General features: G+C 47.0%; 1 protein-coding gene across 1 annotated transcript in view; it reads right to left on the reverse strand.

The window, feature by feature from the left end:
- Positions 1–21,823, reverse strand: part of LOC137636321 (golgin-45) — a 124,351-nt gene that overhangs the window by 94,199 nt on the left and 8,329 nt on the right. Inside the window, exons 2-3 of the mRNA XM_068368729.1 lie at positions 4,494–4,544; positions 3,619–4,244 (exon numbers count right to left, since the gene is read on the reverse strand). Of these exons, the coding sequence (XP_068224830.1) occupies positions 3,619–4,244; positions 4,494–4,530 (663 nt within the window). The 5' untranslated portion in view covers positions 4,531–4,544. The remainder of the gene's footprint in view (positions 1–3,618; positions 4,245–4,493; positions 4,545–21,823) is intronic.

Below are 21,823 nucleotides of genomic sequence, written 5' to 3' on the forward strand. Positions count from 1 at the left end.
CAGAAGAGTCTCCTTCTTCCACCCCAGAGAGCTCCTCTCGGGGTGGGTCATGAATATTCCTAGAATGACTGGTAGTTCCTGTAGGCCTGGAGGTCCTTGCAGAGGACTTTGGTAGTGTCTCAGAGTCCTTCCGAGAAGGAGATAGGACTCCAGCATCGAAGGCGGATGGAGTTGCCCTTCCTGATTTCCACTGGTGGTGGAAAACTCTCTGTGCGAGAAGAATTTTCCTCCGAAGGTGGAAGAGTGGAAATTTGAACCTCGTGAGACTCCCTCGACAAGAGTGAGGCAGGAGAGCGTCCGGAGGGTGAGTCAGGAAGGACACGCCTCAAAGGCCTAACAGGAGTCAGTTTCACCCTAGGGGATGTTATCGCATCCAAGATTCCTCTTTTTTCTCTTCAAGAGAAGCAGCCAAGGTTCTTTGAATTTGCAGGAGATCTACTGGTGCCGTCAGATGTTGCAAGGTCTCCGAAGAGCGAGATGATAAAGCAGGCCCAAAGACTTGCACAACTGCCCTGACCATGGCCCTGAACCAAGACTATCGGCTGACGGTGGCACTCTCAGAAAGAGCTTCTGAAGAAAAAGGGATCAACGGATCCCTGTGAGGAGTCTTGACCAATGGTTGATGCGGTGGGTCTGCCTTCAAAGATGGAATCTTCAGATTCTTGAACCCTTCTGTGGAGCCTCTTCCCCCTTTTCCCAGTGGGGGTGCTGTAATGCGTTTGCGGGTTAAGAGAATGAGGAGATGGTGACCTGTCAAAATGTTTGTCCTTTTGTCTTTTTGATTCTTGCGCAAGTGCGCAGGAGAGTGCTGGCACATTGGCGAGCGCTGGAGCGCGAAAGCGCTGGTGAGCAGGGAAATGCTGGTGCACAGGTGAGCGTGGGAGCTAATGCGAGTACTGGCAAGCCGGAGAATGCAGGTGACTAGGCGAGCTAGAGAGCACTGGCGAGCTGGAGAGCGCTGGTACAAAGGAGAGCGCTGGTGCGCAGGAGAGCGCTGGTACAAAGGAGAGCGCAGAAGCGCAGGAGAGCTGGTGAACATGGATGAGCTAGCGAGCACTGGCAAGCCGGCAAACGCTGGTGCTTAGAACGGCGAGAACGCGCTGGAGAGCGCCAGTGATCAAGAGATTGCTGGGGCATTGGAGAGCACTGATGTGCTAGAGACCACTGGCGTGCTGGGGAGCGCTGGCACTCTGACGTGCTGGAAAGCGCTGACGAGATGTTGGTGAGCGCTGGTGCACTGATCAGTGCTGGCAAGTTGGAGAGCACTATCAACCAGCCGAAGGTAAGGAACACTGCGAAGGTAGGCACGTTCTCGAGGGCAAGTGATATTTGGAAGCATCACGAGACAGGAATGGAGAAGGCAAGTCAGAAGGTCGGCGCGATGCAGGAACAGGGATGTGTCCATTGGAAGGGCAAAATCCTCCAAGGGGGATTGCGAGCGATCCAGACGAGTCCAAGGCCAAAGTCTGAGGACTAGCAGCAGCGTCAGCAGGAGAAGGTCCAGGAATGGGTGGTCAAGGGCTAGAAGACAATAGAAGAGGAGGCTCCTCTGCGGGGGAAGGCTGCGAAGACGATGCAGAAGAGCCGAAGAGGCACCTTTTCACCAATGGTGAAGGGTGACCTCTAAGGCAAAGCGGAGGGCGAGCTCTGCGAGATCGATGATGCCCTCTTGGGGCCGGTGGATCAGCAAGCTGACCTTTAGAAGCAGTAGTCCTCTACAGAGGAGTCTCTATGAGTGAATTCCTCCGAGGAAGAGAAACACTTGCAGGAGAGACAGACGAAAGACTTTGCTTACCCCTCGAAAGATGATCAGGAACAGGGGAAGCACAGTCAGCAGCAACAGCTGAAGAGTCTGAAGGGGCAGGAGCGTCGGCAGCAGCAGCCGAAGACGCCTCAGACACCACAACTTCGACACACGACAGAGGATCCACCTCCAAAATCGACGAAGACTGCACACTAGCACCACAGATGATGAGCTGCAGCAAAGAGTCCTTGGAGAGCGGACCCAGAAACCCCAAGGACAACCACACCTGAATAAAAGGAGGACACAAGGCCCCCCCCCAGGGGGGAGAGCTGGGTCTGCTTCGTTAGGGGAAGCACACCATCTCTCGAGGACCAAGGTTGACCATCAATTAAAGGGCCTACGCTACTACTCGACGGTCTCTCGGAAGAGGCCGACCAAGTAGGAGCTTCAGAAGGAGGTCAGGAATCGGAAGCAGCTGCCTTGGATTTTTTCCATTTCGAAGGAACCTTCGAAGGAGAAATATCCCGCTTTGACCTCTTCTTCTGTCGGCGCCCAAACTTTTCCCACTGGGAGCTCTCCCGACACTCACTACACTTATTTTCACTATCACACCATTGACCTCTGCAGGTGGGACAAAAGGTGTTACAATCGGTGTTCACAGCCGACATGAAGGTACTGCAGGGGAGGCCTTCAAGTCCAAGGAAGGTATGCATGGGAAGGTATGCATGGTTGGCAGAAGTCAACACAAACACACACTAATAAAGAGAAAGCACAAACAAAAAAAAGCATTAATGGCAGTCCAAAATAACTTGGTGTGAATGAAGAACGGCAACGACCGTTCACCATCCGAACCAAAAGTAAAGTGACCTAAATTACAGGTGTGTTACAGGTAGCAGGCTATCCTCACCTACCGCCGCTAACTAGCGGAATGGGTAGTTAACCCTCGCTAAAATTTTAATGGCTCACCCTTCCAGCTTCGCCGAAAGTAACACCCCTAATAAATAGCGTAGGTTTGTATTCCAGTTACGGAACAAATAGATATTAGGCTCAGAACAACCCTTGAAGCAGGGCTGTGGACCCAATGGTATTGCTAAATCATTGGCACAGGTGGTGGTAGGATCCCCAACTCTTTCAGCATCCCATATGCGCGAGTTCCGAGTATCCCGGGATAAGTTTTCCAGCCAGTTGGAAAGGGGACTTCCTCCTACCTAAGGATGAGTCTCATATGTAAAAGATGATGGTTTGTATTTGCGTAAGAACAAATTACCTATCTTTTTTAAATATTTTGTTTTTTTCCTAACTATATAAACCTGAGCTCTTTACTGTAATAATATTTTCCCAACACCAACCCTCTAGGAGGTCTGACCTGCTATCTGAGTGAGTGTAAGTTAGCCATCGGGGAGGGGGGGAGGCAACCTACAGGTAACTACCGGTCAGTCGTTAACACCTTATTATGGGGGAGGCAACCTACAGGTAACTACCGGTCAGTCGTTAACACATTATTATGGGGGAGGCAACCTACAGGTAACTACCGGTCAGTCGTTAACACCTTATTATGGGGGAGGCAACCTACAGGTAACTACCGGTCAGTCGTTAACACCTTATTATGGGGGAGGCAACCTACAGGTAACTACCGGTCAGTCGTTAACACCTTGTTATAAATTTTTAATTGCCGTATTTCTAGCTTCGCTGTTATCATTCTTCTAAGTAAAGTACTATTTTATATAATTAGGAGAGATTCAAATTATTTTAAAAAATTTTACATACTAAAGATCGTTTCAATTCCCTGATTTTCTAAAGAATATCGGCAAAATCAACGAACAAAAATTCTCACTCATAATACACTATGTTCATAAATCTATTAGGTCACTCACCTTAACAGAATTCTTTTTGTCGCTCTCTATTAATTCTGGCGGCGTTTTATTTTGGTGTGTAGGAGCCTCCGGCAGGTTTCCAACTTTTGACTTATTCTTGCCTTTCCTACAGTCTATGGGTTTCACACATCCTTTGTACGGCTCATATGGGATAAATCTTGGTTCCTTCCTTTTATGATTCTGAAAATTTGGTGATCCATCTTTCTTGTCTGGTGTCGTCGAGCTCTTAGTTAGCAATTGAGGGTGTAAACGGTAACTTATCTTAACATTAACATCTTTAGGAGGGGTATTGAGCAAGTGGGAATCAGGAGAGGACATAATGGAAACCTTAGTAAGTTTCTGAGCTATATCTTGGATTTTTGGGAGCTTATTATCCTTGCAGGGTTTTTCATATAAACTTTTGTCACTTTTAAGTCCATCTTTAACAACAATTGTATTTTCTTCTAGAGAAGTATTCTCAAATTTCTCTTGAAGGTTACGTATTTCTGGAGTCACTTCCTCCAAAGCGCACAATTCTCTCACATGTTTCGATGATGTCTCTTGTAAAGACGAAGTTGAAGGTGATGCTTGTTCTTCTCCATCACCTTGTGATCTTTGTCCAACTGCTACTCTATGTAGTGTCAAACCTAAATGCACGAATAATAAGATTAAAACCAGAAATTATAAAAGCCAAATAGTTAATGAAAATGAAAATCTTAATGCTACAGCCTCATTTAATGATAAACACTAGCCAGACTGTATTCTTTCCTCAAAAATGTTACTCAGAAAAACCATTCGGTTTATAGTTCAGCTTATAAAAAAGTAAAGTTTGTTCATTAATCTTGTTCAACAGCACAAGCTTATTTTTTATGACATGCAGGATTTGGATACTTTACCTTCTACAGGATAACGTATTTTTCCAGATGGCTTCATTTTCCAGATAGAACCTGCAAGTAAATGAAGACTAAAATAACAGGTTATATATGTACTGTAATTTACATATTATTTAAAATTATCACACTACAGTAGTACATACATACATACATATACCAAGGCACTTCCCCCAATTTTGTGGGGTAGCCGACATCAACAAATGAAACAAAACAAAAAAGGGGACCTCTACTCCCAACGCTCCTCCAGCCTAATAAGGGACTCAACCGAGTTCAGCTGGTACTGCTAGGGTGCCACAGCCCACCCTCCCATATTATCCACCACAGATGAAGCTTCATAATGCTGAGTCCCCTACTGCTGCTACCTCCGTGGTCATCTAAGGCATCGGAGGCAACAGCAGGGCCTACCGGAACTGCGTCACAATCGCTCGCCATTTCTATATGAGAAAGTGATTGTACCAACTGTGATGTATGGATCGGAGTTGTGGGGAATGAAAGTGACGGAGAGGCAGAAATTGAATGTGTTTGAGATGAAGTGTCTAAGGAGTATGGCTGGTTTATCTCGAGTAGATAGGGTTAGGAACGAAGTGGTGAGAGTGAGAACGGGTGTAAGAAATGAGTTAGCAGCTAGAGTGGATATGAATGTGTTGAGGTGGTTTGGCCATGTTGAGAGAATGGAAAATGGCTGTCTGCTAAAGAAGGTGATGAATGCAGAGTTGATGGGAGAAGTACAAGAGGAAGGCCAAGGTTTGGGTGGATGGATGGAGTGAAGGAAGCTCTGGGTGATAGGAGGATAGATGTGAGTACAGTACAGTAGTACTGTACAATATTACAACAAACAGGGACTGCAAAGAAACAATAGTAATAGAAATTCTACAATTTCTGATAATAAGTTGCACAATTGCAACAACAAAGAACCATAGCAGTACTAAAAAGATTGAGACTTGAAGATTAGACCTGCCATCATATTTTCTTACCTCATTTCATAGCTTTAAATGAAAATGAGCAAAAATCTGGTTGATGTAGTATTTCTTATGAACAGTTTTGCCACATCTTCCTGTTTATCAAGCAAAATGCTGGATGGGAAAAGTGGCAACACTACTAAACAAAAGATAGTCTTAAAAACCTTTTATACAGATTATAGTTGGTGTTCCATTTTCTTCATTGGAAGTGAAAATATAAGGGGAATAAAAGGTGACAGTCATTTGCATATATGATCTTAGTTTGAATGATACAAAATAAAAAAATTCATAACAAATATAGATATGTTTGCAGAGGTAGCAGCAGTAGGGGATTCAGCATTATGAAGCTTCATCTGTGGTGGATAATGTGGGAGGGTGGGCTGTGGCACCCTAGCAGTACCAGCTGAACTCGGTTGAGTCCCTTGTTAGGCTGGGAGGAACGTAGAGAGTAGAGGTCCCCTTTTTGTTTTTGTTTCATTTGTTGATGTGGGCTACCCCCCCAAAATTGGGGGAAGTGCCTTGGTATATGTATGTATGTTTGCAACAGAAGAAGATATGACGTCAAGCCAGACGTACAGATCCAACAAATATTAAATGCTTTGAGATGAGGCCTTCAGTTACCATGCCATATTCCTCCAACACCCCTCGCTCACCCCATCACAAGGAAAATCAAGAAGTTTTCACACATCAGATCACAGGTAACTTTCAAAGTGACTTGCCCAGAATTGTGTGATTTAAATTGATGATGGGTTTGCTACGAGACTTCTGCCATTAGCTTTATTACTTTTAATGTCTATAAATATGGTAATTATATGTGCTCATTTCAATGAGCATCACTAAACATAGTCTGCTGATGTTCTAAAATGCTTCGTACCAGAATATTCTATTATTATTATTATTATTATAATTGTTATTATTATTATTATTACTTGCTAAGCTACAATCCTAGTTTGAAAGCAGAATACTATAACCCAGAGGGCTCCAAAAGGGAAAATAGCCCAGTGAGGAAAGGAAATAAGGAAACAAGGAGAGTAATTAACAATTAAAATATGACAAATTCGTAGGTATTTTGTATTCTTCCTAACTATACAAGCCTTATCTATTTAATATGGGTAATTACTTCCGGCGTAGCTGAAATGACGAGCCATTAGAATTTTAACGAGGGTTTACTACCCTACCGCTAGTTAGCAGGGGGTAGGGAGGGGTAGCTTGATTAAACCCACCCCCCCCTTCACACACACCTGTGACTAGCTCACTTTGCTTAGAGGTAGGACTTCACAAGGGACAGGGCTGGCGGGCAAGTTTGATTGAATAGCTAAGGTTTGTATAGTTAGGAAAAATACAAATTACCTACGAATTTGTCATTTGTTCCGTAACTGAAATACAAACCACGCTATTTAATATGGGTGACTCAACCCTTAGGTAGGGTGGCAAGTCCCAGCCTTACTGGCTTTGGCTTTGCCTGAGGACTCAGAATCAGAGTATGTAGCACTCGAGATAAGGAGTCCCTGCACCTCGCAAATCCCTTGCTCTGCAAGGAACGTGCGTCCTACGTAAGCTTGTGTGTGAAGGAATGAAGTGTGACCCGTCATAGGAAGTTGACCTGGAATCCTTTAGATGGAATTCTAGGATAGGACGTTCCCAATACCACCTCGTCAGGGTATCGGGGACGCGACAGTATTATATTAATACTAGGAACACAAGGAAGCATGGTTTACCTGCAGTGGTTTAAGGTCAGCTGTGCAGAGAACCATTATGCTGCTTTCCCCAAGAGAGGGGAGGATGAAGAAAAGAGTAAGGGCCAGGCATACTTTTTCATTCATGCAGACTAAAACCGGGTAACAATGCCCTCAACCTTCTGCTACTTGTCCATTAAGGAGCCTAAGGTTTAGACCAGCTGTTGTGCAGCCACCACAGGGCCGATAGAGAACGTATCGAGCCTACTGTGGGTCACGTCCTGCAGGTACCGAGCTGTGAAGGTTGTTTGACGCTTCCAGACCCCAGCTTGTAGAACCTGCGTCACTGATTAGTTTCTCTTGAATGCCAGGGACGTAGCGATGCCTTTGACATCGTGTGCTCTAGGGCGACGTGACGGAGGAGTGTCTGGATTCAGGGAATGGTGGATGACCCTGCGAATCCATGCTGAGATGGTGTTCTTAGTGACCCTCCTCTTCTTCCTTTCTGTGCTCACAAACAATGCTCGCACTCAAGGACGGGCTGCAGCTGTTCTCGTAAGATAAGAGCCTCAGACTCCTTACTGGGCACAGTAGGAGATGGTCTGGGTCATCTGTTACGGAACGGAGCCTCGAAATCCGGAAGGAGTCGAACCGTGGGTCCGGAATCCAAGGATTTTGAGTCTTAGCCACAAACTCAGGGACGAACCCGAACGTTACCTCCCCCCATCCCCTTGAATGGGCGACGTCGTACGAGGGACCATGAAGTTCGCTGACTCACTTGGCCAAGGCCAATACGAGTAGGAACACCGTCTTCCAAGTCAGGTGACGATCAGAAGCCTGGCGTAATGGTTCGAACAGAGGTCTCTTAAGAGACCTGAGGACTCGAACCACGTTCCATGGAAGAGGTCTCACTTCCGACTGAGGGGAGGTAAGCTCGTAGCTTCGTATGAGAAGAGAAAGTTCCAGCGAGGAGGAATATCCATTCCTTTCAGCCTGAAGGCTAGGCTTAAGGCTGAGCGATAGCCTTTCACTGCCGAGACTGCAAGGCGCATTTCTTCCCGCAAATACACAAGAAACTCCGCTATTGCTGGAATAATGGCATCGAGGGGAGAGATACCCCTTCCACGACACCAACCACAGAAGACTCTCCACTTCACCTGGTAGACCCCTGCGGATGACTTTCGCAGGTGTCGCGACATCCTTTCCACAACTTGTTGCGAAAAGCCTCTCTCCGTGAGGAGATGCTGGATAGTCTCCAGGCGTGAAGCCGAAGCGATGCTACGGCTTTGTGGAAGATGTTGCAGTGTGGTTGCTTGAGTAGCTCGTGTCGCGGAGGAAGTTCTCTCGGGAGTTCCGTCAGGAGCTGCAGAAGGTCCGGGAACCACTCTGCATGATGCCATAGCGGAGCTATTAGTCATTGACAGGTTGACCGATATTCTGGTCTTGTTGAGCACCCTTCTCATCAGACAGAACGGTGGGAAGGCGTAAACGTCGATGTTGTCCCACCGTTGTTGGAAGGCATCTTGCCAGAGTGCCTTAGGGTTCGGGACTGGGGAACAGTACAGCAGAAGCTTAAAGTTCAAGGCTGTCGCAAAAATGTCCACCGTCGGGGAACCCCACAAAGTCAGGACTTTGTTGGCTACTAGAGGATCCAAAGACCACTCGGTTCTCACTATCTGCGATGCTCTGCTCAGACTGTCGGCGAGCACATTCCTTTTGCCCGGAATGAAGTGAGCCCATAGTGGAATCGAGTGGACTTCAGTCCATCTCACGATCTCTACTGCAAGATGGGATAGCTGTTGTGAAAAGGTACCTCCCAGCTTGTTGATGTAAGCCACTACCGTGGTGTTGTCGCTCATCACCACCACGGAGTGACCCGCCAGGATTTGTTGGAACTGCTGAAGTACCCGATATACAGCCTTCATCTCTAGCAGATTTATGTGGAGGCACTTTTCTGATTCTGACCATAGGTCTGAGGTCCTATGGCTCAGAACGTGGGCCCCCCACCCTTCTTTTGAAGCGTCCGAGAACAGCATCAAATCCGGGGGGAGGACGAGAAGATCCACTCCCTTTCAAAGGTTTTCGTCTGTCACCCACCACTGAAAGTCTGTCCGTTCCGCAGAACCCATAGGGACCAGAATGTCCGGGGAATCGTGGCCTTGATTCCACCAGGACTTGAGCCGCCATTGTAGGGATTTCATCCTGAGGCGGCCGTTTGGAACTAGACGGGCCAAGGAGGAAAGGTGACCTAGGAGACGTAACCACGATTGGGCTGGAAGCTCTTCTCGTCTGAGGAAAGGATCTGCAACCCTCCTCAGCCTTGCTATCCTGTCGTCTGATGGAAAGGCTTTGTGGAGATTGGTGTCCAATATCATGCCTAGATATACCAGTCGTTGAGATGGAAGCAGAAAAGACTTCTCGAGATTTACCATGATCCCTAGATCTTGGAAAATTCCCAGAAGCTTGTCTCGGTGTCGAAGAAGGGTCGATTCCGAGTCTGCCAGGATCAGCCAGTCGTCCAGATAACGGAGAAGACGGATGCCGATCCTGTGTGCCCACGAAGAGATCAGGGTGAACACTCTGGTGAATACCTGGGGTGCTGTGGAGAGACCAAAACACAGCACCTTGAACTGGTAGATCTTGTTGTCTAGGCTGAATCTTAAGTACTTCCTGAAAGACGGATGGATTGGGATCTGGAAGTACGCGTCCTTCAGATCCAGTGTACACATGAAGTCTTGCGGCTCACTGCAAGTCTGACCGTGTCTGCTGTCTCCATGCTGAACAGAGTTTGTTTGACAAACTTGTTCTGAGCTGAGAGGTCGATGACTGGTCTCCAGCCTCCACACGCCTTCTTTACAAGAAAGAGCCGACTGAAGAAGCCTGGGGAGACGTCGACGACCTCCTGGAGAGCATCCTTCTTGAGCATGGTCTCGACTTCTGCCCGTAGGGCTAGCCCCTTTGCCGATCCCATGGCATAAGAGCTCAACGACACTGGATTCGCTGTCAGGGGAGGAAGAGATGTTATGAACGGGACGCGATATCCCAGACTGATTAAGATCGTCCAGGAATCGGCCCTAAGTTGCTGCCACCTGAATGCGCAACTTTTTAGGCATCCCCCCACTGGTGGACATGCAGAGGGATTGCCAATCCTAGCGTTTGCGGCCTCGGCCGCTCCCTCTAGGATTCTTGCCTCCCCTGGAGGACTTTTTGCCCATCTTGTCTCTGACAGGAAAAGGCTGCTGCTTGGACACCGTCGTCTTTGCTGCCGCTGCCGGTTTTGTCGTCTTGGACTGGCGAGGTTGTTGGTGCTGGAAGTTTGTAGGGCTTTGTTGTAAGAGCCCTTTGGAGAAGAGAATCCTGGTTCGATTTTCTCCACCTCTCAGCCGGCTGTTCCACATCCTTGGGCTCAAACAAACTCTTTCCCAGGAGGGAAGAGTGTCTGAGCTTGCAGACATCCACGGCTGGGACCTTCGAGTGGAACCTATCAGTCACCGCATCACGTCGCTTCAAGATCGAGTTTGCCCACAAGTTCGAGACTTGGTGGGCCAGAAACTCAATGGTGCGTGTGCCTGAAAGGAGGAAGGTCTCCAGGGCCTTCCTGGTGCTCTCCTTGGACAGATCCTCTGATCGCAGCAGGATGCCCAGAGACCCCAGCCAGACATCCAGCCACGAAGTGGCCTGCATGGCACACTTTGCGACCTTCTCCTGACTCAGGATCTCTGTTGCCGAAAATGTCACTTGCCGGCTGGAGAGTCTCTCAAGAGAGACTCCCCTCGTAAGCTCTTCCACAGAGTGGTGGAGTGGAAAAGCTGAACAAGACTCCTCCATGATCTCAAAATACCTCTTCTGTTGGACACGAGGAGGTGGGAGGAGCTTGTTGCCAGCAGTGGAACGGCTGGAGGAGGCGAGCTCGGAGAGCTGGCCCTCAACCTTATCCCTGGCACTCTTCACCCCTTGGGACCAAGGCAAAGCCGCACTGGCCTTAGTGGGTTTCTGAGTGCCAAAGACTCGGTCCAGGACCGTGTCCTTGCCCTCACGAGGGGCGATCTCAGGGTCCTTGAACCCGTTGAGATGCCTCATCAGAGTCAAGACTTGCCAGAAGGCATGTTCTGACTCTTGCTGCTCTCCTCCTGGTGAACTGGCAGCAAAGTCTCCTGTCCCCAGATGCTCTACTTGGGGGGACACGTGGACGTTCTCCTGGGGTCTCGCTGGCTCTGGTCGAATGCTGGAAGAAGACTTCAGGATAGTCTTCGAGTCCTTTGGTTCCCTTCTAGGAGGGATGCAGGACTCCAGCAACGAAGTCTGAGGGCTCTTCTCCGCGCCAACACGGGACGATTCTCCTACTCGCGGTGGGGTTTCTCCCATTGGTGCGGTGGGAGAAGGTCTCACCCCAGTAGATTCTCCTGAGGACGAAAAAGCTTCGTCCACAGGAGAAGGAGAGAACGTCTGGGGGGGGGGGGGGGGAAGGAGCCTTTCTTACGGACTTTTTAGGAGCCAGTTTAGCCCTGGGAGAAGTCCCCACCATCTCTACTCCTCTCTTCCTCTTCAGTGGAGTCGGAGCTGCCATTGGTTTGAGACCCAAATCAGCGAAGGCAGACTTAACAGCCTGGACGACAGCTCTGATAAGGGACCCAAACCAAGCCAGCTTACTGACAGACGCAGTGACAGAGACTCCCGCTGGAGGGAAGGGGATCAGGCGATCCTTCGGAGTAGATACCACAGGGCCTGCCTGAAAAGAAAGGGAAGAAGATTGGTGCCTAGACCTCTCTGAAGACCTCCCCTCCTCCTGCGAGTGCGCTGTTCTGCGCTTGCGGGGGGGGGGGGGGACAACCGCGAAGAAGATGACCTGACTGCTCTTGCTCCTGAAGACTTGCTAGGAAACTCGCGTTGCGAAACCCGGAGGGAATCGCGCTTGGGCTCACGCTGCCGTTCGCACGATGGAATAATCCCAGGTTACGTGCGCGCGGAACTGGAGGCGCGGGCGAGTGTTGGCGACCAGGAGAATGACGGCGCGTAGGCGAACGACGGAGCGCAGGTGAGCGATGGGGCACAGGAGAACGATGGCACGCAGGGCGAGCAGGTGAGCGACTGCACACAGTTGAGGTTGCGCGTGGGCGCGCAGGTGATCTTCTGCGAGCAGGCTCATGGGCGTGCTGGAGAGTGATAGCGCGCAGGCGATGGGGCGCGCGGACGCGCCGGAGATCGCAGGCGTGCAGGTGCACGATCTGGAGAAGACAGATGGGGCGCAGGATCAGCAGGCTTAAAAGCGCGTGAAGGAAACTGCTCGTGGGCGCGTGGGCACGTCATGTCCCGTCCACCTCTGGAAGTGTGCACGGTAGGAGGTGGAACCTGTGGGCGTGAAGGTGACTGAGCGCGATGGGGCGTAGGCGAGGGTTGACGAGAGGGCGAGTTCCGAGGGCGCGCAGGTGAACGCTGGCAAGAAGGCGAAGGATGAGGCTTCCTTCCTACGCCCAGATCCGAAGATCGTGGGCGCGCGGGATAGCAATGACGTGCAGGGGAAGTTCGCTGGCGAGCTGGAGATCGTGGGCGCGTATCAGGATCAGGGCGCAGATGTGCGCTGGCGAGGAGGAGATCGCTGACGCGCAGGAGAGCGCTGGCGAGCAGGAGATCGATGGCGAGCAGGAGAGCGCTGACATGTCGACTCTGCTACAGGAGATCGCTGGCGCGTTGTTTCCGGCACAGGATGACTCTCAGCAACAGCAGGAACAGGAGAAGGATTGCGGGTAACTGCGCGCGAGCGCGCAGGAGATCGTGGGCGCACAGGTAAAACCTGGCACTTAAAGGACTTGCTCACATTGTGAGACAAGCCCTTTTGCCCCGAAGGGACCGGTGCCCGTTTGATAACGGGGTGCGAGGGCACCCACTGCCACAAACGGTGAAGGAGGATCAGCAGGTCTGGCAAGCGTAGGAGATCGCGAACGATCTGCAGAGAGGTCCAGAGATGCGGCTGCAACGGTCGACTCACGACAAGGAGGATCCTCTGCGGGGGACGGCGAGGGCGCCTCCTAACTCCCTTGTGGGGAGAAGGAAGACCTCTACGGCGAAGTAGAGGGCGAGCCTTGCGACGGATACGTCCTCTGGGAGCAGGAACACCATCGTCGGTCCTCCAAAGAGGAGTCTCTGTCAGTGAACTCCCCAGAGGGGGAGAATCACCTGCAGGAGAGACCGAGGGGGGAACTGAGCCTTCAGCAACATCAGCACCCAAGGCAGGGGTTTGACCCAACCCGTCGGAAGCCTCTGCCACAACAACGTCGACGATAGACAGAGGGTCAACCTCCGCTATCACCGGCGACTGTTTGACAGCTGCGCCCAACTGGATCAAGTCAAACAGGGCTTCCCTGGAGGGCGAACCCTTAAGCCCCAAGGAAGCCCAAAGCTGCAATAAATCATCATTATAAACAGAAACAGAAACAGATAAATCCTCCCCCGGAGGAGGAGGAGGAGGAGGAGCTGCCTCGCTATGGGAGGCAACTCCCTCTCCCGAACCCCGAAGTTGGTCAACAAAAGAACAGCCTACGCTTCCACTCGACGGCCTCTCACGAGAGACCGATCGAGCGGGAGCTTCGGAGGAGGTTCGGGCAACGGAAGAAGAGTCCTTGGAATTTTCCTTCTTCAAGGAAACCCTTGAAGGAGAAAGATCCCGCTTAGACTTCTTCTTCCGTCGCCGGGAAAACCTCTCCCACTGGGAGGTAGACCACTCCCCGGACTCACGGCACACTTTATCCTTATCACACCGTTGACCTCTGCAGAACGGACACAAGGTGTGAGGGTCTGTCTCGACCGCCGACATGTAAGTCCCACAAGGGCGGTCGGGTAAACCAGAGCATTTCCGCATGATAAGGAGAGAGGCCAACTTCCAAACACACAAACTGAAAGAGAAAGCAAAAAAGATTAAGGCTGTCAATGCGAGGGTGTGAGCAGACACGTCTGACCATCACCCGAGCCAAAAGCGAAGTGAATCAGTTCACCAGTGTGTGAGGGGGGAGGGGTAGCTAGCTACCCCTCCCCTAACCCCCGCTAACTAGCAAGGGGGTAGTTAACCCTCGTTAAAAATCTAATGGCTCGTCATTCAGCTACGTCAAAAGTAATACCCTATGTAAATAGTGTGGTTTGTATTTCGGTTACGGAACAAAATGGCCTTATGAAACTACCATTGCAAAATACACATAATTGCCTTAAAGTATCATTTAGAACTACACATAATTGCTCAAGAAAGTACCATTGAACTGAAAATAAATAAAAAATGAATGTCCCACTGAACGGCAAATACCTGTCGTATTAAAGTATCATTGAGAACAACACATACTTGCCTTATAAAAGTACCACTGAACTGCAAATAATTGCCTTATGAAAATACCACTGAACTGCAAACAAATGCCTTATGTAATTACCATTGAACTGCAAATAATTGTCTTATGAAAGTACCATTGACAACTACACTATACTCCGGATAGCAAGGTTGGTAGCGTCGCGGATCTCTATTATAGAGGTCCCGAGTTCGGTCCCTGCCAGGGACGTGAATACCGTGAGACCTTCTACCGGGGGGTACTCCCAGGGTGGCTCCTGGGGGGGGAGGTTAGAGGGGACTAGTGATAGTCCCTGCTGGCTAATGGTCGCCCGAGGAGGACGATGTAAATCGTCTCTGTGGAGACCTAAAACCCACAACTTTAACTTTAACAATTCCTTTATAAAAGTACCCCTGAAAGTTCTACTGAACTGCAAGCAATTGCTATTGAAAGTACCATTAAACTGCAAATAATTGCCTTATGAGAGTAACATTGAACTGTAAAAATTGCCTTGTGAAAGTATTATTTAACTGCAGATAATTGCCTAATGAGAGTACCATTGAACTGCAAAAAAAATTACCTTATATTAGTACCATTGAACTGCAAAAAATTACCTTATGAAAGTACCATTGAGAACTAAAAATAATCGCCTTATGAAATTACCCCTGCGAACTATGCATAATTGTCTTATAAAAGTACCACTGAAGTCTAAAATATTGCCTTATAAAATAAGTACTAAACTGCAAATAGTTGTCTTATGAAAGTACCATTGAACTACAAATAATTGCCTTGTGAAAGTGCCATTGAGAACATGTTGGCGAGGGGATGTTACGCCTCTCATCCTTCTCTTTTGCCTCTTAGTTTTAACCAGAGTAAAAGGCAGGTTGACCATGTAAGAGTCAGAAGAAGGAGGGCCCTCGGCACAAGATTGAGATGAAGGTGATCTCCTTACCTTGTCCGATGATGGTCTCCTTCATGCGTCTAGACTCCCAAGGGAAACTCGAAGAGGATTCCAAAGGAGTCCTTGGGTTAGCTCTGACTGAAGCAGTCGGAGGCTGAGGCAGTGGAGGAGCCACACCCAGAGACTTCCGCAGGGTAGAGAGGAAGGTGCTCACCCATGCAGGAAGCTCAGAACCTTTAGGCAAGCCACGCGCTTCCCTTGAAGGTCCAGGAGGAGAACGTCCCCTAGGGGGACCTCTAGAGGGATCCTGCATCGACGTGGGGGAGTCTCTCTGCGGCACAGGAACATGTTCCCTTGACGTACAAGAAGGACTTTCCTGGCTAATAGGGACATCAGCGAACCTATTAGGAGGCTCCTTAAAACCCTCTAGAAAGGGTATAGGCCTGCCATTGGAGGTAGTAGTAGCCGGAGGCGGAGGTGTTGGTACCGCACTTGCTCGCGGTTCCGAAACCTCTACTCGTGAATTGCTCGCGGAAATCGCTGATTCGCACGCTAAATCGCGATTCGCGAACAGAAGTGCTCGCAACGGGAGCACTAGGAACCATACTGGAAGAGGAAGGTCTACCACATTCCTGCTGCAGCAAAGCACCTACGCCAGACGAAGTCAGTAGAGAGGGCATCTGAGTAGGGACAACCTTAAGTGTTGGAGAACGCGTCACACAGGGACGCGATTCCGAGCATTGCATAGGCGAATGTTTTGCCAAAACACCCAAGGCTGTAAAAGGCACTGGAGGTTTAGCTGGAAGCCTGTCGGAGACACGGTTAGTTTCATGACAAGGTTCAGTCCGAGGTCATTTAGGAGAAGGACGGTTGAGGGGCTACGCACTGATGGACTGGCGAACGCCTACCTCTACCTCTAGACAAGGAACGTCAAGACCTTGATTGTGAACGTACGGTTCGCGATCATGAACGAACTGTTCGTGAACGGGAGCCTTTAGCTCTCGTTCAAGAACGGTGTGAGCGTCGTGAATACCTAGCTCGCAAACAGGAATGTCGTTCTCATGAACAGCGATCTTGCGAGCGTGAACGGGAGCTTCGTCCTCGCGAGCGCAAGCGTCATCCTCATGATCTAGATCGTCGAGATCCAGAACATGAGCGTCTGGACCTAGGTCTAGATTGGAATGCTCGTGATCGTGCAGAGCTTGATCGCGAGACTTCTCCTCATGAAGAGGAACGACTCCGAGGAGAGGATTGAGACCGATGGTTTTGTGAGCCTGAAGCTCTCTACAGCAAGAACGCCTTCGGATCATGATGACCTACGATCTCGATGATCTTCCTATGTGTCCCGAAGGGCAAGAAGATGGAGAGGAGCGCTGGTCTCTGGAAGCTCATCACCTGCAGCCGAAGGGCTCCTTCGAGAAGAAACAGAAGACTGGAGGTTACAGGACAACGAGGTCCATAATGGCGAGTAGGGTCGCCGTCGGCAGGAGGCCGTTGGAGGGGCGAATGCGAGCGATCCAGGAGAGGGCGACAGAAGGAATTCGCAAAACTCCAAAGCGTGAGATGTTGAAGACTCTGGAGAAGGGCCCTACCTCGCACCGCGCTGAAGGAGACGAACAAGTTCTTCCTTCGAAGGGGGTGCAGAAACCCTCAAGATTAGCCATACTTGTAGCACATCGGCAAGGGAAAATAGCTCCCCAGCAGCTGGAGCTGAAGTTGTTCCTCTTTGGGAAGCAACTACACCCCCAGTACCCAGGGGATGCCAAGGAGTTAGTAGGTCTGCGCTCCTGCTCGATTGTCCCTCGGAAGAGAGCGAATGAAAAGGAGCTTTTGAAAGAGATTCGGGGGCGCGAGAAGAGGAACGTGCTTTCCTCGCCCCTTTGATAGAAAGATGGCGCTTAACCTTCTTTTTGCGCCGCTTAAATTTCTCCCATTTTGAGGCAAGCCACTCCCTACACTCTACACAGGGTGAACCCTGCTCGCAACGATGCCCTCTACACGAAGGACACAGGGAGTGCGGGTCGGTATACACCAATGACATGAAAGTAACACACGCAGCACCCTAGAAGAAAGTACGCACACCTGAAAAAAAAAAAAAAAATTAAAGATGTCCAATGACAGCCTTGGGAGGAGAGAGAAGACGTCCACTCTCTACCGAGGCAAAAGTAAAAGTGACGTAGCTCACAGCTGTGAGAGTATATATAGAGGTGGCTGGGTACGCCCAGAAACCCCCAGCCTACCCGCTCAAGCGGTTAGGAGATCTGTTGCCTGGCGTAATGGTTCGTAACGAGGTCTCTTTAGAGACCGAAGAACTTGAACCATGTTCCATGGGGGAGGTCTAACTTCCGACTGAGGACAGGTAAGTTCATAACTTCATATCAGGAAGGAAAGTTCCAGCGATGAGGAAAAGTCCATTCCTTTCAGTCACCTCGCACTTTAAGTCTAATGCCTACGTTCAAGCTTCACCGAAAGATGATCCAAATAAATAACGGAAGGTTTGTCAGTATGGGAACAAGTCCTCTTTTAACTCTTACCCATTTATATCTGACTGAGTTTTGTTTTGTTCTGCTCCCATGAAAGAGGAAATTCCTGAGAGCAGTTCATAATATCCCTGACAGAAAATCAAAGTCAAGATGACTTCTATTTTCATTTTTATTAGCACTGGTACACATTCTTAATCTCCAATCAGAAATATTTTAACTGTAGAATGATTTTTTCTTGGACAAGCTCCTTCATTCACTAATACAATAATATCTTCTCTGACAATGATATGTTCCAAATTCTTTTTTGGTGCTACTATAGTGTGAGGTCTACCGCCATATGTCGCCTACCCAGGTGGAGGGTGAGGTCTACCGCGTGACCAGCGTCCCAGAGCCCCGCACCTAACCATCGGACATGTGAACTGCCAAAATCCATCAAAAACGTGACCTGTCCACGTGACTTGCCCATATAAAAGGAAGTAAATGGAGCTCCTAAATCAGTTTTTCCCTCGGCCTAAAAGAGATATCAATTGAGCGATCGTGGTTGGACGCTAAAACGATGATTCTGAAGAGAATGCGAGGTGTTGGTCGTCAGCTGTTCCAATCTCATCTTGATCATTTTTGCTGGAAGGTGATGAGAAAAAATTCCAATGATCTATTTGTGTCATTCTTAGAAGATGTACGAATGTATGAAATGTGTTCATCTATGAGGGACGAATAAACGGAATAATTCAGCAGTAGACCTCACGCTATAGTACTAACGGCAGGTAGATCTCACGCTATAGTGTGGTAGACCTCACGCTATAGTGTGGTAGACCTCACGCTATAGTAGCACCTCTTTTTTAATAGTAATTTAGGCAGGTTGTGTTTAACAATATCATCACAAAATAGTGAATATTTCCCTTTTTAGAGTGAATAAGAAGTATTAGTGGTGCACTCATACCTACTTTGAACGGTTTTGATGGCATTAAAAGATGGAAAGAAATGTAATATTAAGGTTTTAAAGGCGAGTTAAACTAAAAAATATATCTGAAAAACCAAGTTTCAAAGGTAAGCTAATCACGAGGTAAACAGGGGGTTGCAACTTTTCTTAGACCATCTAAGGGGTCACATAGTCCCCATAGAAAGAAAGGAAATGGATTCTAGGTTAGGTTAGGAGGTTAACCTTAGGTTTGTTTCCCTGTTAAAATGTTATTTTTATTAATAAAATAAATTTTTGAATATACTTACCCGGTGATTATATAAGCTGCAACTCTGTTGCTCGACAGAAAACTCTACGTTCAAAATACGCCAGCGATCGCTATGCAGGTAGGGGGTGTACATCAACAGCGCCATCTGTCGAGCAGGTACTCAGTACTCAATGTAAACACAGAACCAATTTTCTCCTCGGTCCACTGGGTCTCTATTGGGGAGGAAGGGAGGGTCCTTTAATATATAATCACCGGGTAAGTATATTCAAAAATTTATTTTATTAATAAAAATAACATTTTTCAATATTAAACTTAGCCGGTGATTATATAAGCTGATTCACACCCAGGGGGGTGGGTAGAGACCAGCATTACTTGTTTACATTATTATGAGCTAAGTATTTTGTATTTCATTTTAGCAGTTATTCAAAATAACAAACATAAAATAAATAAGTACCTGGTAAGGAAGTCGACTTGAACAATTACTCTGCCTTTTTAAGTACGTCTTCCTTACGGAGCCTCGCGATCCTCTTAGGATGCTGAGCGACCCCTAGGATCTGAAGTATCAAGGGTTGCAACCCATACAACAGGACCTCATCAAAACCTCTAATCTAGGCGCTTCTCAAGAAATGACTTTGACCACCCGCCAAATCAAGTAGGATGCGAAAGGCTTCTTAGCCTTCCGGACAACCCAAAAACAATAATAAAACATTTCAAGAGAAAGATTAAAAAGGTTATGGAATTAGGGAATTGTAGTGGTTGAGCCCTCACCCACTACTGCACTCGTTGCTACGAATGGTCCCAGAGTGTAGCAGTTCTCGTAAAGAGACTGGACATTCTTAAGATAAAAAGACGCGAACACTGACTTGCTTTTCCAATAGGTTGCGTCGATTATACTTTGCAGAGATCTATTTTGTTTAACCCTGGATAGGTACGGTCCTCGGACACCCCTTTAAGGGTAAACTCGGACGCGAACGACCCCGACGCCAAAAAAAATTCTTGAAAAATCAGTTTTTGCAGTAACCTCCTTTTTTCTTTTGCCAAAAAAAACTTCAATGAATGCTTAAAACAACTGTAAAGATAAATACTACTCATCTGCGGAAAAACTATTTATTATAAATATTTTAAAAAATTAAGTAGAAAATAAAAAAGACCTGAAATAAAAATTCATAAAAAAAAAGTTTATACATATATACACAAATCCTTTTAGGAATTGATTCTTGAATGTTTAGGACACATCTTGATGTATTTTGGATGAAGTCAGACCCATGGAGGTGAAGATCTGAAATGAGAAAAAAAGGGTAACTTTTTTTGGCCAAAAAAAATTGTCCAAATTTCATGAATTTTTTTGGGTACCCAAATGAAATAGGAAGTGGCTAATTTTTTTAGGGAATAAACATATGTTATCCTAAAATAGAGATATGTAAAAAAATCTTCATTATTTTGTAAATTACATTTATATCAGGGGCCATATCTAAAGGTAATTTTTTGAGTACTTGGAAATTTCGTAAAAAAATACATATATTTAATATATAATATGATATTTATGCAGGTAAAAATATACCAAAATATCACAAATTCTATAGGGAACAAGAATATATATAGATAGGGCAGCTTACGCTTCGGATATGTCCACAAAATGGCCGCCAACCACACTGACTCAGACTCCCTAATCTGCCACTTGAAATGTAGGAAGGGTATGTCAATTTCAAGGTGTTATTTACTAATCTAATTATTATTGGATATGCATAAAAATTGTATGGTGGGTTGCTGGATAATTGTCGATTATTTTACAGCTATAAAATTAAAATTCTGACCCAAAAAATTTTTTTTGAAGGGAAATAAAATCGAAAAAAAAAATGTAAAACAATATTTTAGCTAAAAAAATTTGATGATATTCAATAAAAAAAAAAGTAAACAAAATTTTCCGACAAATAAACATCTAGAGGAATCATTACTCTATGATAGTTCCTTAGTACGTAGTAATTTTGAAAGAATTGGGAAAAAACGAAAAAATGGCAATCACCGGAAAATCGAACACATACCTATATATACGCCATATCTGGCTAAAAAAAAGATAGGCATGGGTACCCAGATCATCTAGAAACACTTTCCAACACTATAAAAATATAAGTTTTGCGACACTACTTGCCAATTCCTTACGGTAACATGACTAAGCAAAAAAATGCAAAACAAATAAAAAGGGGCACTCGTGGAAAAATGGCCATTCTAATATACGGCATTTCAGAAAAAAAAAATTTCAGCCACGTGCTAGGCAAACCATCAAGGCATATTTTCCGACAAATAAACATATAAATGAAATATTACTCTGTGATAGTTCCTTAGTACGTAGTAATTTTGAAAGAAATGGGAAAAAACGAAAAAATGGCAATCACAGGAAAATCGAACACATACTTATATATACGCCATATCTGGCTAAAAAAAAAATAGGCATGGGTAGCCAGATCATCTAGAAACACTTTCCAACACTATAAAAATATAAGTTTTGCGACACTACTTGCCAATTCCTTACGGTAACATGACTAAGCAAAAAAATGGAAAACAAATAAAAAGGGGCACTCGCGGAAAAATGCCCAACATTCTAATATACGGCATCTCAGATAAAAAAAAAAGACATGCACGTGTTAGCCCAACCATCAAGGCACACTTTCTAACACATAAACATGAAAAAAAAATCAATAATATACGGCAATTCCTTACTACGTAGTAAATTTTTACAAATATTGAAAAAAAAACAGAAATTGGCAACCGCAGTTAAATACCCAATATACCAATAACTACGTCGTATCTGACAAAAACAAA

This window comes from Palaemon carinicauda, unplaced genomic scaffold (genome assembly GCF_036898095.1).
Source record: "Palaemon carinicauda isolate YSFRI2023 unplaced genomic scaffold, ASM3689809v2 scaffold270, whole genome shotgun sequence".
Taxonomy (NCBI): domain Eukaryota; kingdom Metazoa; phylum Arthropoda; class Malacostraca; order Decapoda; family Palaemonidae; genus Palaemon; species Palaemon carinicauda.